The 19,445-nt window shown below is 37.5% G+C and overlaps 1 protein-coding gene across 4 annotated transcripts in view; it reads left to right on the top strand.

Annotated features, from left to right (window-relative positions):
* LOC128656891 (chitin synthase chs-2-like) overlaps positions 1–19,445 on the top strand; it is a 160,160-nt gene that overhangs the window by 119,794 nt on the left and 20,921 nt on the right. For all 4 annotated transcript variants that reach the window (XM_053711060.1, XM_053711059.1, XM_053711058.1 and 1 more), the window contains exons 9-12: positions 1,875–2,016; positions 2,227–2,427; positions 2,805–3,089; positions 11,414–11,593. In XM_053711060.1, coding sequence (XP_053567035.1) covers positions 1,875–2,016; positions 2,227–2,427; positions 2,805–3,089; positions 11,414–11,593 — 808 coding nt within the window. The remainder of the gene's footprint in view (positions 1–1,874; positions 2,017–2,226; positions 2,428–2,804; positions 3,090–11,413; positions 11,594–19,445) is intronic.

The following is a 19,445-nucleotide window of genomic DNA, read 5'->3' as shown; positions in this document are numbered from 1 at the left end:
ACGTCGGAAGAAGAGGATGGATCCGCGCCGGAGGTCTTGAAGATGGAGCCGCTCGTCGACTGATGGAAGAAGATAGAAGATGCCGCTTGGATGAAGATGTCTACCGGTCCGGATCTCCTCTTCTGCCCGGATAGGATGAAGACTTCTGCCCGATGATGGACTTATTCAGCCGCCGCTTGGATCAAGACTTCAGACGGAGGATGGACGTCTTCAGCCCCCGCTTGGGCTTGGATCAAGACTTCAGCCGGAGGATGGACGTCTTCAGCCCCCGCTTGGGCTTGGATCAAGACATCGGAGCCTGGACGGATCGGTGATACCCAGTGTGGTGAAGATAAGGTAGGAAGATCTTCAGGGGCTTAGTGTTAGGTTTATTTAAGGGGGGTTTGGGTTAGATTAGGGGTATGTGGGTGGTGGGTTGTAATGTTGGGGGGGTATTGTATTTTTTTTTTACAGGCAAAAGAGCTGAATTCTTTGGGGCATGCCCCGCAAAAGGCCCTTTTAAGGGCTGGTAAGGTAAAAGAGTTGTATTTATTTGTAGGTATTGTATTTAATTAATTTATTGATAGTGTAGTGTTAGGTTTAATTGTAACTTAGGTTAGGATTTATTTTACAGGTAATTTTGTAATTATTTTAACTAGGCAACTATTAAATAATTAATAACTATTTAATAGCTATTGTACCTGGTTAAAATAAATACAAAGTTGCCTGTAAAATAAATATTAATCCTAAAATAGCTACAATATAATTATAATTTATATTGTAGCTATATTAGGATTTATTTTACAGGTAAGTATTTAGCTTTAAATAGGAATAATTTATTTAATAAGAGTTAATTTATTTCGTTAGATTTAAATTATATTTAACTTAGGGGGGTGTTAGGGTTAGACTTAGCTTTAGGGGTTAATACATTTATTAGAGTAGCGGAAGGGTCCGGAAGGCAGATTAGGGGTTAATAATTGTAGGTAGGTGGAGGCGACGTTGGGGGCGGCAGATTAGGGGTTAATAAATATAATATAGGTTCGGCGGTGATAGGGGCAGCAGATTAGGGGTTCATATGGATAACGTAGGTTGCGGCGGTGTACGGAGCGGCAGATTAGGGGTTAAAAAAAATATGCAGGTGTCAGTGATAGCGGGGGCGGCAGATTAGGGGTTAATAAGTGTAAGGTTAGGGGTGTTTAGTCTCGGGGTACATGTTAGGGTGTTAGGTGCAGACTCAGGAAGTGTTTCCCCATAGGAAACAATGGGGCTGCGTAAGGAGCTGAACGCTGCTTTTTTGCAGGTGTTAGGTTTTTTTTCAGCTCAAACTGACCTATTGTTTTCTATGGGGGAATCGTGCACGAGCACGTTTTTGAAGCTGGCCGCGTCCGTAAGTACCGCTGGTATTGAGAGTTGCAGTGGCGGTAAATATGCTATACGCTCCCTTTTTGGAGCCTAACGCAGCCCTTCTGTGAACTCTAAATACCAGCGGTATTTAAAAGGTGCGGGGGGAAAAAAAGCCAGCGTTAGCTATGCGGGTCGTTACAGACAAAACTCTAAATCTAGCCGATAGATAACTACAAAGAGGGGTTATAGAAATTACCTGCTAAGCAAATATAGCTGGGGGGGGGGGTTAAATGATCAAATCAGTCAGTCACTTAATCAACCAATTAATGTTTCTTTCTATGTATCCATTAAAATATACTTAAAAAATAGTTTTTAGGTCCAAACATTTCAGGTTCTATTGTAATTTTAGTACTAACTTTTATTCATTGGATAACCCAAATGTCAGTTATTTTACAGTATATGCCAATAATTTGTTATTATTTTTGGGAAAAACTTTTTTATGATATGTGTATAAAAATATGTTTTCAAAGTTCTGCTTTTTTTAATTCTAGAAAGCAAAATCAAACACCTATATTCTTGCACTGGATGGAGACACTGACTTTCAGCCATCAGCTTTATTGCTCTTGGTGGACAGACTAAAAATGTATGAAAAAGTCGGTGCAGCCTGTGGAAGAATACACCCGACGGGCACAGGTATTCATGCCAATATGTATACTGTATACATTTATACATTAATAATGTGTGTATACATGTAGATATATATATACAGTATATATATATTCTCTTAAAGAATACCTTCAACTATGGGATATGCCCCGTTTGTTCTTGTTAATATGCCCTGCTGTGCCATTTCACTTTAAATAGATCTGATTTATTTTTGTGCACTTTTCTTCACTTTGTTAGGTCCTATGGTTTGGTATCAGAAGTTTGAATACGCTATGGGCCATTGGCTGCAAAAGTCCTCAGAGCACGTTTTTGGTTGTGTCCTCTGCAGCCCAGGATGCTTTAGTTTGTTTAGAGCATCTGCACTTATGGATGACAATGTGCTGAAGAAATACACCACAAAAGCAACCGAAGCTTCTCAATACGTCCAGTATGATCAAGGTATTGTTTAACTTATCACCAAATATATGGTTTATTGGGGGAACAGGAGACTCTAATATTTGATGATCATAAAAGAAACAGAGGGTAAAGTTTATTTGTCCACATAGAACTTCACTTGGAATGATTTTAGAGCAGTAATACAGCATACAATGTAATTGGGGTTTTATGAAACTTCACAACAAAGTAAAATAATCTATGAGATTCAAGTGGATTTAGTGGATGTGGCAATTGAATGAGGTAGAATAAAAGTTCAAAAACTTTAAGATTAGATTTTTTTTAAAAGATAAAAGTTATTCATTTTAGGAAAATGTACTTTTACTGAATAAAATAACTTTTCATGTAATTACCCAATGCTATCTCACTTTGTATATTATAAGGTGAAGATCGTTGGCTCTGTACGTTGCTACTTCAACAAGGCTGGCGTGTGGAATATAACGCTGCATCCGATGCCTACACAAATGCTCCACAAGAATTTGAAGAATTTTATAATCAACGTAGACGTTGGGGACCATCAACTATGGCCAATACCCTTGAACTACTGAATAATGGAAGAGAAGCAGTAAAGAAAAATGCATCCATCTCAACTCCCTATATCATTTACCAGATATTTACTATGACGTCATCAATACTAGGGCCGGCTACTGTCTGCTTAATGATTGCAGGTATTGCTAATTATACCGTAATTCTACTGTTCAATCATATATTTAATTTAAAAAAAAACTGAATAATGAATTTAGTTCTTCACACGTCCATGGTAACATTCTCATATACTGTTGTAATGTATTGTTTTTTTTATACTCTAATTTTATGAAACTATAACACAAGACATCTTATTCTTCTGTATAACTTCAGTCTGACTTAAAGGGACAGTCAAGTCAAAATTAAACGTTCATTATTCAGATAGATCAAACAATTTTAAACAACTTTCCAATTCACTTCCATTATCTAAATGTGCACAGTCTTTTTTTTTTTTTATTTTATTTTAAAAGTTTTATTGGGTTTTTTATCCATATACAATCATACATTCACTCTTGAAATTAAAATAACAAGGTAACAATCAAACCTTTAAAAGTACAGTTTACATAATAGTCAGTGTTCTTTAATATTAACATATTATCGTATTATGTGCCACTCTATTCCCCTGCAACACCCCATTTTTATTGAGTCTCGATTACATTAATTTGACCATAAAGCTTGTGTCATGTACCAGGGCTGGTATTCATATAGGTGTCATGTGTGTTTAAATATTCAGACTTAGTCAATTCCCAGTACATCTTGATATCTAAAAATACTGCCTGTTTCTGGGATTTAAAGTATCCATATTCCTCTAATTTAATAGTGTCTTCCACATGATCCAACCAATCCTTCGGGGCAGGGGGCACAGGTTGTTTCCATCTCTTAGCTAGTAAGGATTTAGCTGAGTTTAAGGCAAACTGTAATACCCTCTGTCTAAGTTTACAGATATCAGGGGGAAGTGCATTCAACAGGTCCATTTTTGGGGACAGATGAAACTTGGGGCCTAGTAAATGTCGAAGGAAGCTTTCGATTTCTCGCCAAAAGGAACCTATGATGGTGCAACTCCACCATATATGAGGTGCGGAGCCTCTCTGGTTACATCCTCTCCAGCAAAGATCTAAAGAAGTAGGATAGATACTTTTTAAACGGGAAGGTGTCAGGTACCACCTTGAAAGAACCTTATAGTTAAGCTCTAGTAGTGCACAGTCTTTTTATGTGTACAATTTCTGAGGCACCAACTCCTACTGAGTATGTGCAAGATTCACAGAATATACGTGTGTGCAATTTTTGGATTGGCTGATGGCTGTCACATGATGCATTAGGAAGGAAAATGAAACTAACTTTGACATTTGTCAGAAAAAAATCTACTACTCATTTGAAAATTAAACTAAGTGATTTTGCATCTTTATTATGCATTTATTGATTACTCTATTTTATTGTGTTTAGTGGTCCTTTAATTTCACTAGAAACCAAGTAAGCGCAGAAACTTTAGATCTTAGAACACAAATGGAAGAATGAGAACTGATGTACTGGCAAGTAAACTAGAAAAGGGAACATAATACAAGAACTAGACAGATCTTGATCATCTGACAGACTTACTTGATATTTCAGTCATTAAGGGAAGAAGATGAATATGAGAAATTACAGCTTTTGAAATCCCATTGTTTAGATCACCATTAAAATACCTGAGAACCCCAACTCTAAACACCACACACAGCTATTTAACACATTTAATAAACACACATCTATTTCTGGTGCTAGTTACATTTATGTAATTTACAGAACACACTTCTAAATAGACCAATCTCCAGAATTCACAGAGGAATAAGAAATAAAATCAGAAAAAAACTACATATAATCCTATACAATTAAGAATTGTGAAAGTGATGGAAGGTGTTTTAGTAGAGGTGGTAATTAGAGATGGGCGAATGTGTTTATATTGGAATTGGAATGTTAGAATAAATGTTATTGTAGAAATTCGATTTACATAATCAAATGTTGATAAGAACGAATATTCTTAAATATTTTTTTTTTTTTTTTTATAATTTTTATTGAGGGTTTTTCAAAATGATAACATAAAACCATGACATATACATATTACAAAACATAGCAGTGATTGTCTTAACAACAATATGACAGGAAAAGAAAACATAACATGAATGTCAAAATATATCTGAAACCCTCCTTTTATGTTTTTTATAGGATACTGTGAGTAGCTATTATTCCAGGCCCTAGTGGTAAAAGACGCTCTAAAAGAACACTGTAGCTACTAGATAGACCCAATTTATTGTTAACGGCAGGGTCATGATATCAAGAGCAAAATAAAGAGCAAGGGGGAAATTAGGGAAATGTCAGCGGGTAAGCACCGCTTATACAAATGATTTTTCTATGTGATTATATTATTACGTACTTAAGTTATTTGATGAAAATAATAGGGATAGCAATGTAACTAGCTATGGTCAACAATAATGGGGGGGCGGAAGACCATAGAGATGTTAATTGACTAGGTCAATTATCTATTATAACATAATGCGTGGCGTGCAAGACTAAGCTATACGGGAGTTAATAAATTTACGGATATCCCATATCATATAAGAGGTTTAACAAAAGTTGGGATTTTCCCCTAGTAGGACATATTTGTATAAGCCTGGGATAAGGTCAAGGCACATAGAAGGTTATTTGAAGTATTTATGTTATATAAGTAACAATAAACCTATAAGTAATGCACAATAACCATAGATGTCATGGGCCATAAAGATTCTAAGGAGTATGTGGGGGCGGAATTATATATCACAAAGCTTAGGTCAACATTAGCAAAAGAAAAACACCTTATATAGGAGTAATCCTATCTAGCTTGGGAACTCCAGTTTGTAGGATGCAAGCGATAAGATATTTAGTAACATCTCTAAAATATATAGAGTAACATATGACATTGCAGTATTACATAACTTTGTAAGAGAGAGTTGTCATTAGACTAATAGGAAGTAGTTAATATAGAACAGTGGTAGTAATTATAACTTATGCAAACAAAATTACTGTTATATCTGTTATAGGTGGAAGCAAAACGATTATAAGGTACAACCATATAGTGAGTAGAATGGTTCCGCATATTGGGGGAACTACCCATCAGGCAATATAACAGAGACATAGAGGTGTAGATAAAAAGCATATGAATATTAGTGAGCTCTGAATACGCCATCAGCCTATCAATGAATTCCGTTATTAATATATGTACAGGTGACATATGTACTAAACTGAATGGAGAGTAAACCTTCTAGTTATAAGACTAATAAACAGAGATGGGTTCAGTAGTAAAAGGTAGCTATCTACTATATCACGATAGTACTGTGAAACAGTTGTTAGCCAGTATGTGCATATATTAATATATCAATCCTAAATGCTATTGTAAAATAAATACTACATCTAGTCTTAAGCTAAGCCGGGCATAAATCTAACATTTATATTCAGGTTAGTTATGATTCAAATGCAAACTTGAGACCTTTGATACATACAGAACATGGTATTAAACTACAGCACGATACAAGAGGAACTAAAAGTTAAATACGTGATATAGGTCAGCCACTGGTATATGTCAGATATTATACTACTGGGGCTTAAACAAACCTTTTGGAGCATGAATATGAATATAAAACATCTTAATACAATATTTAACAGAATTGGTAATAGGTGGAAGCAAAACGATTATAAGGTACAACCATATAGTGAGTAGAATGGTTCCGCATATTGGGGGAACTACCCATCAGGCAATATAACAGAGACATAGAGGTGTAGATAAAAAGCATATGAATATTAGTGAGCTCTGAATACGCCATCAGCCTATCAATGAATTCCGTTATTAATATATGTACAGGTGACATATGTACTAAACTGAATGGAGAGTAAACCTTCTAGTTATAAGACTAATAAACAGAGATGGGTTCAGTAGTAAAAGGTAGCTATCTACTATATCACGATAGTACTGTGAAACAGTTGTTAGCCAGTATGTGCATATATTAATATATCAATCCTAAATGCTATTGTAAAATAAATACTACATCTAGTCTTAAGCTAAGCCGGGCATAAATCTAACATTTATATTCAGGTTAGTTATGATTCAAATGCAAACTTGAGACCTTTGATACATACAGAACATGGTATTAAACTACAGCACGATACAAGAGGAACTAAAAGTTAAATACGTGATATAGGTCAGCCACTGGTATATGTCAGATATTATACTACTGGGGCTTAAACAAACCTTTTGGAGCATGAATATGAATATAAAACATCTTAATACAATATTTAACAGAATTGGTAATAGGTGGAAGCAAAACGATTATAAGGTACAACCATATAGTGAGTAGAATGGTTCCGCATATTGGGGGAACTACCCATCAGGCAATATAACAGAGACATAGAGGTGTAGATAAAAAGCATATGAATATTAGTGAGCTCTGAATACGCCATCAGCCTATCAATGAATTCCGTTATTAATATATGTACAGGTGACATATGTACTAAACTGAATGGAGAGTAAACCTTCTAGTTATAAGACTAATAAACAGAGATGGGTTCAGTAGTAAAAGGTAGCTATCTACTATATCACGATAGTACTGTGAAACAGTTGTTAGCCAGTACGTGCATATATTAATATATCAATCCTAAATGCTATTGTATAATAAATACTACATCTAGTCTTAAGCTAAGCCGGGCATAAATCTAACATTTATATTCAGGTTAGTTATGATTCAAATGCAAACTTGAGACCTTTGATACGTACAGAACATGGTATTAAACTACAGCACGATACAAGAGGAACTAAATGTTAAATACGTGGTATAGGTCAGCCAAGGGTATATGTCAAATATTATACTACTGGGGCTTTAACAAACCTTTTGGAGCATGTATATGAATATAAAACATCTTAATACAATATTTAACAGAATTGGTAAATACTATAAAAACTGTGGAGGGATAACCAGACATGTGGTCTAAGCTAGTGCTGTTCTAACTGGAAAAGGGAAATTGGCCATAGAATAGCTAAATAGCTACAACTGGGGCTTAGAAAACACCACATTATACAGTTTAAGCATGGGCAAACATATGACCTTCAAATTTTACAATGAATCCTCTATGGCATATAAGAGAACTAGGCCCCACAACAGAACTATGCAGAATTAGATGTCCTGAAATATGCAGGAAATAGGAGCAAGTGGAGGGAAAAAGGACAGAAATAGATTTGCTATTCTCCAACATCTGATATCCCAAGGGAAGGAGCCGGTAAAGCAAAATAAACTTCACTAACCACCATTAGCTATACAGAAAAAGAGATATGCTTAGGTTAAAGGCTAGGTGACAAAAGTATAATAGTGGTCTAGGGAGTTAGGATGTATAGCATTAAAAAACACAGGGTTCCTTATTATTCAAGTAAGTTATATCAGCCCATTGAAAAGAAAGGGCAATGACCTTAAGATAAAGGACAGCTCTATATAGCTTAGGTTTCATTATAAAGATATAAGGTTAAAGTGTTCCTAAGGGCACAATTGTTCTAAATTTTTTCCAAAAATTAAGGGAGCATCATAGTAAACATTTCCAAGGGTTAACTTTACATTGAAGATGTAGAACATTTAGGGTAATAAAGTACATGGGGGGCAGTAACAATAAATCCAGAGGTAAAGAACATCAACATTAATACCAATGCAAGCTTACAACTAAAGGAATACAGTGGTAGTCAGTCTGTAGAGAACAAATGCAGTAGATAAGAGGGAACTCTGCAAAGGATTTCAATGCCAGTTTTGTCGAGATCTGCTGCAGTTAAGATAAAGTCATCCTATACCCCCTTTCTCCAAATAGCTGCTATGGTGCTTATGAAGGCGTTTTCCCAGTGGCTTAATGTTGTCCCAAATATGGCCCCATAAACGGAGGGTGTCAGACAAGTTCAATTCTTGTAACCGAACCTCCCTGTGTAAAGTTAACAGAAACTCCGGCCCTGCAAGAGCCTTAGATGAGAGGCGCTTTATAAGCTCAGATGTACTAAGATCGGGTGCTTCCCCCCTATGTAGCAGCAGTGTGTCTCTTAAGTCTGGTAACTCACGAGGACTAAGTTTTCCTGAATGGAGAGCTGAAGGTCTGCGCAAGATGCGTGTGGAGCGGGACCTGTATTTAGTGATGCGATGTTGAAAGGCTGTGACTTAGAGCCAGCTTGTGCCCAATTAACTCCAATGACCGGCCACATCACTGGAGAGCGAGAAGTTAGTGTCTCTGTGTCCGCCTTAGGAATAGGAAGTTGTGCCGCCATCACGTAGTATTCAGAGAATGACAGCTTAATGTATGGGGTTGTCTTGCTATCATGTCGCTTTTCTAGACTATTTTGCCCCTCGAGATCAGCGGCATAGGGTCCAACTTGCTTCGTCTCTCCACATGAGCCAGATAAGGGCTGTGGTAGAACATCGGTTGTAGTCTCATCTGGTTTGCCGCCATGCTCGCACCTCAATGTTCTCACGAGGGAACCAAAATGTTCATCCATCTTATGTGCCAGCTGCTGTAAGAGATCAGCAATCTCCATCATGGTTCTTGGTCTTTTTCTTTTTTTTCCCCTTTTCTTTACCCCTTGGAAGATGTTGGTTAATATAAAGGAACTTTGTCCCCTTCAGGGATTTATACGTCTAGGCAGTAATACAGAGTGCCTGCTGATTCTCCGTGTACACTTCTCAGGCTGAGATCTAAAAAGTGCCGAATAGGCCTCAGAATGCAGCGTTGTTATGTGGTGATTCCTGAATATGTTTAAGCCAGAAAAGGAAAATTACAGGTTTCACTCACTCTTCCAGCAATCAAATTTATTTTATGCGTCGTTTAGAGAAGTTAATATAGCATTTTGATTAGTTAATGCTTTAGTTATAGCTGGAGCTCCAAAAAACTGCGTCTGCTAGCTTCAGCTGTTGGCTCCGCCCCCCCCTTAAATATTCTATAATCGAATGCTATTGACATTTTTCCAATTTCACTTTCGATTTCGAATGTTTATAATTAGATCGAATGTCCACATTCAAAATTTATCATGTAACATTCGATTTAATACTATTCAATAGTTCATGTGGTAGGGAATTTAGTAAATAGATACATAATAGATACAAATATATCAATTCTAATGATTCTTTTTCCAATATTGCATAATTTAAATATTACATTTAAAGAGCCCATTAGAAATACTATTACAATATCAATTCACATTTTTCAAATTTGAATATTGCATAATTCAAATCGAATTATTAGAAAAATTTAAATTGAATATTACATTTAAACAAAGAATTAGAAATACTATTACATTAAACAAATTTGTTGTACAAACATTCGAAATTCAAAATGAATGTGTTAAAATTTGTTTAATTTTTTGAATATTGCGAAACATTTGCACATCCCTAATGGTAATCCAGTAGATCTCACCAATTGAGGTCCTATAAAATTAATCAATACTATGCAAGACAGTGACAGTAATGAAATAAATACAAAAAACATAAGGAAAAAATCAGGTTATTGGCAAATTCAAAGGGATATGACTGCCCTTAAACCCAGAATGTAGTTATTACGTGAAGTTGGTGATTTGATAAGGAAAATAAGATAAGAAAATTCACCAGCTGTGAAAAAAGGTTTCATATGAAGATGCAATTAATGATCATCTTAAGTAATAAAACCCACCAGTATATGAATCATGTGTTACCATGGAACAATTTTAATCCTCTAAAAAGACCCTGAAACTTGTTTAAATATATGTTTTAGAGCAACCTTATGAAAATATAAAGCTTTTGTGGATCTAATAATATGTTATGTGCTTGAGATTACAACTGACATAAATACTGAAAATATACACAAAACAATATATGTGCCCCAATATAGTTTACAGTAAAAGTATATATATAACAAATAAAATGCACAATGGCATTTTTCTCTAATTTTTATTTGACATTAAACGGACATTAAACACTTTGAGATGGTAATATAAAAAGATAAATCGTATATATAAAAAACTGTGCAATATACTTTCATTATTTATTTTGTCCCCTTTTCCTGTAATTCCATTATGACCTTGTGAGCTTTTCAGTTGCTGTTAGAAATGGAAGTGCAGAACATGCCATTGGCTGCACACTCTAGTGACCTATTTATAACTGTCCCTAATTAGCAGAGAAGCTAACCTAAGTTACAACATGGCAGCTCCCATTGTTTTATAGACACTATTTAAACAACTAATGAAACATTATAAAATGCACCTTTATGTTATTCTCAGACTAATCTTTTCTCTGAATGCATCATTCTATCTAGCATTTATTTAGTGTTTAATGTCCCTTTAATACTGAGCCAGTAAGGTATTGTTTGTCTAACTATGCCATTAAAATGAATGTTACTTAAGTTATATCTATTTTCCTATTAAATACTGTACATAGTAAACTATTAATAACACATTGGCTTTGTTTTATAGGTTCATTTTCCTTTCTCTTTCAATGGAATGCAAATGTCAGTTTAATATTAGCAATAACTCCTCCAGCTATGTACATTGGTGTCTGTTATCTAACAAGTACAAAAACCCAAATAAACATTGCTGCAGTGCTCAGTGTGCTATATGCTTTTCTAATGACCGCAACCTTCCTGTGTATTATAGGTAAGTAGATGATGGCTTTTTTTGTTTGCTTTTTTTAACTTTGTAAATAGCGTGCTATTGCTTATTTTAAGGGTCATTCTGCTCAAAATAAACTCCATAAACGTTTTAAAATATATTTAAACAGAATGAAATATATATGTATTGCTTTAAAGGGACAACTAAAAGGGTGGAAGAAGTATACACACTTTAAAAGCTGCATAGGGCAGCTATTGTGTAATGTAAACACACATCCAATGCTTTGCAAGTTAGTTTAGAATATAAAATTACAATTCTGTTTGCCAAAAGTTGTACCACTCCATACAACACTCTAGACTGCCCTTTCCCCGAGCAATTCAGCCAATTGTGGCTCTTATGATAATGAACAATTTGCATATTCATCAGGACCAAGACCCTCTTCCACTTGCATTTTAAAGGGACAGTATATTCCAGAATCATTATTGCTTAAAAAGATAGATAATCCCTTTTTCTCTTGTAAGGTGTATCCAGTCCACGGATTCATCCATTACTTGTGGGATATTCTCTTTCCCAACAGGAAGTTTTGAGAGGATCACCCACAGCAGAGCTGTCTATATAGCTCCTCCCCTAACTGCCACCTCCAATCATTCTCTTGCAGCTCTCAACAAGGGAAGTAGCTAGAGAGATGTGGTGAATTAGTGTAGTTTATCTTCAATCAAAAGTTTGTTATTTTTAAACGGTGCCGGCGTTGTACTGTTTTTTTACCTCAGGCAGAAATTAGAAGAAGAATTTGCCTGAGGTTTTTGATGATCTTAGCAGGTTGTAACTAAGGTTCACTGCTGTTCTCACACATAACTGAAGAGTATGGGGAAACTTCAGCTGGAGAACGGCCTGCAGAATTAACTGCCCTGAGGTATGTTCAGTATATTATTTTCTAGAGGATGATAAGAACTAGAAAATGCTGACAGTGCCTGATATAGTTAAGGTAAGCCTGATTGCAGTGATTTAATAAACGACTGGCATCATGCTTGCAGTAAAGGTTAATTTTCATATTACTTTCTATTATGGCTTAGTATGTAAAACGTTTGCATATATATAAAGAACGTTTTTTACTGAGGTGATAAATCTTTATTTGGGGCCTAGTTTTCCACATGGCTGTTATTTTACTCCTAGGAATAGTTTTTTAAGGCCCTCTGACTTTGAGTGCATGGTGGGAGGGGCCTATTTACGCGCTCTAATTGCGCAGTTGTTTTTACATTCTGAGACATCCAGCTTCCCTGAAGGAGTCCCCTGACATATTGGATCACTGTAAAGGGTTTTTGTGCCTACAAAAGTCGTTTTATGGGAAGGAAGGAGCCACAGTAGAGCTGTGGCAGTTTGCTTGTGACTGTTATAATGGTTTTTACCGTTTTTTTGCTTAGTTTTTGAACCTGAGGGGTTAATCATCCATTTGCAAGTGGGTGCAATGCAATTTTAGTCTATTATATACACTGTAAAAATTTCATAGAGTTAACTGCTTTTTTCACTGTTTTGCAGTTTTTCGGCTAGATTTAGAGTTTTGTCGGTAACGACCCGCGTAGCTAACGCTGGCTTTTTTTCGCCCGCACCTTTTAAATACCGCTGGTATTTAGAGTTCACAGAAGGGCTGCGTTAGGCTCCAAAAAGGGAGCGTACAGGATATTTACCGCCACTGCAACTCTAAATACCAGCGGTGCTTACGGACGCGGCCAGCCTCAAAAACGTGCTCGTGCACGATTCCCCCATAGAAAACAATGGGGCAGTTTGGGCTGAAAAAAAACCTAACACCTGCAAAAAAGCAGCGTTCAGCTCCTAACGCAGCCCCATTGTTTCCTATGGGGAAACACATCCTATGTCTGCACCTAACACCCTAACATGTACCCCGAGTCTAAACACCCCTAACCTTACACTTATTAACCCCTAATCTGCCGCCCCCGCTATCGCTGACCCCTGCATATTATTTTTAACCCCTAATCTGCCGCTCCGTACACCGCCGCAACCTACATTATACCTATGTACCCCTAATCTGCTGCCCCTAACACCGCCGACCCCTATATTATATTTATTAACCCCTAATCTGCCCCCCACAACGTCGCCGCCAGCTACCTACAATAATTAACCCCTAATCTGCCGACCGGACCTCACCGCTACTATAATAAATGTATTAACCCCTAATCCGCCTCACTAACCCTATAATAAATAGTATTAACCCCTAATCTGCCCTCCCTAACATCACCGACACCTAACTTCAAGTATTAACCCCTAATCTGCCGACCGGACCTCACCGCTACTCTAATAAATGTATTAACCCCTAAAGCTAAGTCTAACCCTAACCCTAACACCCCCCTAAATTAAATATAATTTAAATCTAACGAAATAAATTAACTCTTATTAAATAAATTAATCCTATTTAAAGCTAAATACTTACCTGTAAAATAAACCCTAATATAGCTACAATATAAATTATAATTATATTGTAGCTATTTTAGGATTTATATTTATTTTACAGGCAACTTTGTATTTATTTTAACCAGGTACAATAGCTATTAAATAGTTAAGAACTATTTAATGGCTACCTAATTAAAATAATTACAAAATTACCTGTAATATAAATCCTAACCTAAGTTACAATTAAACCTAACACTACACTAGCAATAAATTAATTAAATAAAATACCTACAATTATCTACAATTAAACCTAACACTACACTATCAATAAATAAATTAAATAAACTATCTACAAATAAATACAATTAAATAAACTAACTAAAGTACAAAAAATAAAAAAGCTAAGTTACAAAAAATAAAAAAATTAATTACAAACATAATAAAAATATTACAACAATTTTAAGCTAATTACACCTACTCTGAGCCCCCTAATAAAATAACAAAGCCCCCCAAAATAAAAAAATGCCCTACCCTATTCTAAAATTAAAATAGAAAAGCTCTTTTACCTTACCAGTCCTGAAAAGGGCCTTTTGCGGGGCATGCCCCAAAGAATTCAGCTCTTTTGCCAATAAAAAAACATACAATACCCCCCCACCAACATTACAACCCACCACCCACATACCCCTAATCTAACCCAAACCCCCCTTAAATAAACCTAACACTAAGCCCCTGAAGATCTTCCTACCTTGTCTTCACCATGCCAGGTATCACCGATCGTTCCAGGCTATGAATTCTTCATCCAAGCCCAAGCGGGGGCTGGACATCCATCATCCGGCTGAATTCTTCTATCAAGCGGCGGCTGAAGAGGTCCAGAAGAGGCTCCAAAGTCTTCATCCTATCCGGGCAGAAGAGTAGATCCGGACCGGCAACCATCTTCTTCCAAGCAGCATCTTCTATCTTCATCCGATGACAAGCGGCTCCATCTTGAAGACCTCCGGCGCCGATCCATCCTCTTCTTCCGACGTCCTAAGTCCGAATGAAGGTTCCTTTAAATGACGTCATCCAAGATGGCGTCCCTCGAATTCCGATTGGCTGATAGGATTCTATCAACCAATCGGAATTAAGGTAGGAAAAATCTGATTGGCTGATGGAATCAGCCAATCAGATTCAAGTTCAATCCGATTGGCTGATCCAATCAGCCAATCAGATTGAGCTCGCATTCTATTGGCTGATCGGAACAGCCAATAGAATGCAAGCTCAATCTGATTGGCTGATTCACTCAGCCAATCAGATTTTCGCTACCTTATTTCCGATTGGCTGATAGAATCCTATCAGCCAATCGGAATTCGAGGGATGCCATCTTGGATGACGTCATTTAAAGGAACCTTCATTCGGACATAGGACGTCGGAAGAAGAGGATAGATCCACGCCGGAGGTCTTCAAGATGGAGCCGCTTGTCATCGGATGAAGATAGAAGATGCCGCTTGGAAGAAGATGGTTGCCGGTCCGGATCTACTCTTCTGCCCAAATAGGATGCAGACTTTGAGCCTCTTCTGGACCTCTTCAGCCACCGCTTGATAGAAGACTTCAGCCGGATGATGGATGTCCAGCCCCCGCTTGGGCTTGGATGAAGACTTCGGAGCCTGGAGCGATTGGTGATACCTGGCATGGTGAAGACAAGGTAGGAAGATCTTCAGGGGCTTAGTGTTAGGTTTATTTAAGGGGGGTTTGGGTTAGATTAGGGGTATGTGGGTGGTGGGTTGTAATGTTGGGGGGGGTATTGTATGTTTTTTTTTACAGGCAAAAGAGCTGAATTCTTTGGGGCATGCCCCGCAAAAGGCCCTTTTCAGGGCTGGTAAGGTAAAAAAGCTTTTCTATTTTAATTTTAGAATAGAGTAGGGCATTTTTTTATTTTGGGGGGCTTTGTTATTTTATTAGGGGGCTTAGAGTAGGTGTAATTAGCTTAAAATTGTTGTAATATTTTTATTATGTTTGTAATTAATTTTTTTATTTTTTGTAACTTAGCTTTTTTTATTTTTTGTACTTTAGTTAGTATATTTAATTGTATTTATTTGTAGGTATTTTATTTAATTTATTTATTGATAGTGTAGTGTTAGGTTTAATTGTAACTTAGGTTAGGATTTATTTTACAGGTAATTTTGTAATTATTTTAACTAGGTAACTATTAAATAGTTCTTAACTATTTAATAGCTATTGTACCTGGTTAAAATAAATACAAAGTTGCCTGTAAAATAAATATAAACCCTAAAATAGCTACAATATAATTATAATTTATATTGTAGCTATATTAGGGTTTATTTTACAGGTAAGTATTTAGCTTTAAATAGGAATAATTTATTTAATAAGAGATAAGAGTTAATTTGTTTCGTTAGAATAAAATTATATTTAACTTAGGGGGGTGTTAGTGTTAGGGTTAGACTTAGCTTTAGGGGTTAATACATTTATTATAGTAGCGGTGAGGTCCGGTCGGCAGATTAGGGGTTAATACTTGAAGTTAGGTGTCGGCGATGTTAGGGAGGGCAGATTAGGGGTTAATACTATTTATTATAGGGTTAGTGAGGCGGATTAGGGGTTAATAACTTTATTATAGTAGCGGTGAGGTCCGGTCGGCAGATTAGGGGTTAATAATTGTAGGTAGGTGGCGGCAACGTTGGGGGCGGCAGATTAGGGGTTAATACATATAATATAGGGGCCGGCGGTGTTAGGGGCAGCAGATTAGGGGTACATAGGGATAACATAGGTTGCGGCGGTGTGCGGTCGGCAGATTAGGGGTTAAAAATTTTTATTAGAGTGGCGGCGATGTGGGGGGACCTCGGTTTAGGGGTACATAGGTAGTTTATGGGTGTTAGTGTACTTTAGAGCACAGTAGTTAAGAGCTTTATGAACCGACGTTAGGCCAGAAAGCTCTTAACTCCTGTTTTTTTCTGTGGCTGGAGTTTTGTCATTAGATTTCTAACGCTCACTTCAGCCACGACTCTAAATACCAGCGTTAGAAAGATCCCATTGAAAAGATAGGATACGCAATTGGCGTAGGGGGATCTGCGGTATGGAAAAATTGCGGCTGCAAAGTGAGCGTTAGACCCTTTCCTGACTGACTCTAAATACCAGCGGTAGCCCAAAACCAGCGTTAGGAGCCCCTAACGCTGGTTTTGACGGCTAATGCTAAACTCTAAATCTAGCCGTTTGTGTTTGTTTTTTCCCTTAAAGGCACAGTACCGTTTTTTATATTCTGCTTTTTCACATTAATTAAAATGTTTTCAAAGCTTGCTGGTCTCATTACTAGTCTGTTAAACATGTCTGACATAGAGGAAACTCCTTGTTCATTATGTTTAGAAGCCATTGTAGAACCCCCTCTTAGAATTTGTACCAAATGCACTGATCTTACTATAAGTTATAAAGATCACATTCTGGCTTTAAAAGATTTATCATCAGAGGAAATTGACAAGGGGGAAGTTATGACGACTAACTCTCCCCACGTGTCAGAGCCTTTAACTCCCGCTCAAGGGGCGCCAAGTACATCTAGCGCGCCCATTGCGTATACTTTACAAGACATGGCGGCAGTTATGAATCATACTCTTACAGAAGTATTGTCCAAACTGCCAGGGTTACAAGGAAAGCGAGACAGCTCTGGGGCTAGAACAAATACAGAGCTCTCTGATGCTTTAGTAGCTATGTTTGATATACCCTCACAATGTGCAGAAGCCGAAGCAGGAGAGCTTCTATCTGTGGGGGATTTTTCTGACTCAGAGAAAACACTTCAACCTGATTCTGATATGTCTACATTTAAATTTAAGCTTGAACACCTCCGCATGTTGCTCAGGGAGGTTTTAGCAACTCTGGATGACTGTGACGCCATTGTAGTTCCAGAGAAAAATTGTAAATTGGATAAATACTACGCAGTGCCTGTTTACACTGATGTTTTTCCAATACCTAAGAGGTTTTCAGAAATTATTACTAAGGAATGGGATAGACCAGGTGTACCGTTCTCTCCCCCTCCTGTTTTTAAAAAGATGTTTCCCATAGATGCCGCTACACGGGACTTGTGGCAAACGGTCCCTAAGGTGGAGGGAGCAGTCTCTACTCTAGCGAAGCATACAACTATCCCTGTCGAGGACAGTTGTGCTTTTCTAGATCCAATGGACAAATAATTAGAGGGTTACCTTAAGAAAATTTTTATTCAACAAGGTTTTATTCTCCAGCCCCTTGCATGCATTGCCCCTGTCACTGCTGCTGCGGCCTTCTGGTTTTAGTCTCTAGAAGAGGCTCTACAGGTAGGAACCCCATTGGATGATATCCTTGACAAGCTTAAAGCTCTTAAGCTAGCCAATTCATTTGTTTCTGACGCCGTTGTTCATTTAACCAAACTAACGGCTAAGAACTCAGGTTTTGCTATTCAGGCGCGTAGGGCGCTATGGCTTAAATCCTGGTCAGCTGACGTTACTTCAAAGTCTAAGCTTCTCAACATTCCCTTCAAGGGGCAGACCCTATTCGGGTCTGGACTGAAGGAGATCATTTCTGATATTACTGGAGGAAAAGGTCACGCCCTTCCTCAGGATAGGTCCAACAAATTAAGGACCAAACAGTCTAATTTTCGTGCCTTTCGAAACTTCAAGAGTGGCGCAGCTTCAACTTCCTCTAATACAAAACAAGAGGGAAATTTTGCCCAGTCCAAGCCGGTCTGGAGACCTAACCAGGCTTGGAACAAAGGAAAGCAGGCCAAAAAACCTGCTTCTGCCTCTAAGACAGCATGAAAGATCAGCCCCCGATCCGGTAATGGATCTAGTAGGGGGCAAGAGATGTCCAGGATCCCTGGGCGTTGGAAATTGTGTCCCAGGTATATCTTCTGCACTTCAAAGCTTCTTCCCCAAAAGGAAGATTTCATCTCTCACAATTATCTGCAAACCAGATAAAGAGATAGGCATTCTTACATTGTGTTCAAGACCTCCTAGTTATGGGAGTGATCCACCCAGTTCCAAAAGAGGAACATGGGCAAGGCTTCTATTCAAATCTGTTTGTGGTTCCCAAGAAAGAGGGAACCTTCAGTCCAATCTTAGATCTCAAGATTCTAAACAAATTTCTCAGGGTCCCATCCTTCAAGATGGAGACTATTCGAACCATCCCACCTATGATCCAGGAGGGTCAATATATGACTACCGTGGACTTAAAGGATGCTTATCTGCACATTCCGATACACAGAGATCATCATCGGTTTCTCAGGTTCGCCTTCCTAGACAGGCATTACCAGTTTGTGGCTCTTCCCTTTGGGTTAGCTACGGCACCAAGAATCTTTACAAAGGTTCTGGGGTCACTCCTAGCGGTCCTAAGGCCGCGGGGTATAGCAGTAGCCCCTTACCTAGATGACATTCTAATACAGGCGTCGAATTTTCAAATCGCCAGGTCCCATACAGACATTGTTCTGGCATTCCTGAGGTTGCATGGGTGGAAAGTGAACAAAGAAAAGAGTTCTCTA

Source organism: Bombina bombina, chromosome 4 (assembly GCF_027579735.1).
Source record: "Bombina bombina isolate aBomBom1 chromosome 4, aBomBom1.pri, whole genome shotgun sequence".
In the NCBI taxonomy this organism is placed as follows: domain Eukaryota; kingdom Metazoa; phylum Chordata; class Amphibia; order Anura; family Bombinatoridae; genus Bombina; species Bombina bombina.
The sequence above is the reverse complement of the archived record's forward strand: the minus strand, read 5'-3'. Positions and strand labels throughout refer to the sequence as shown.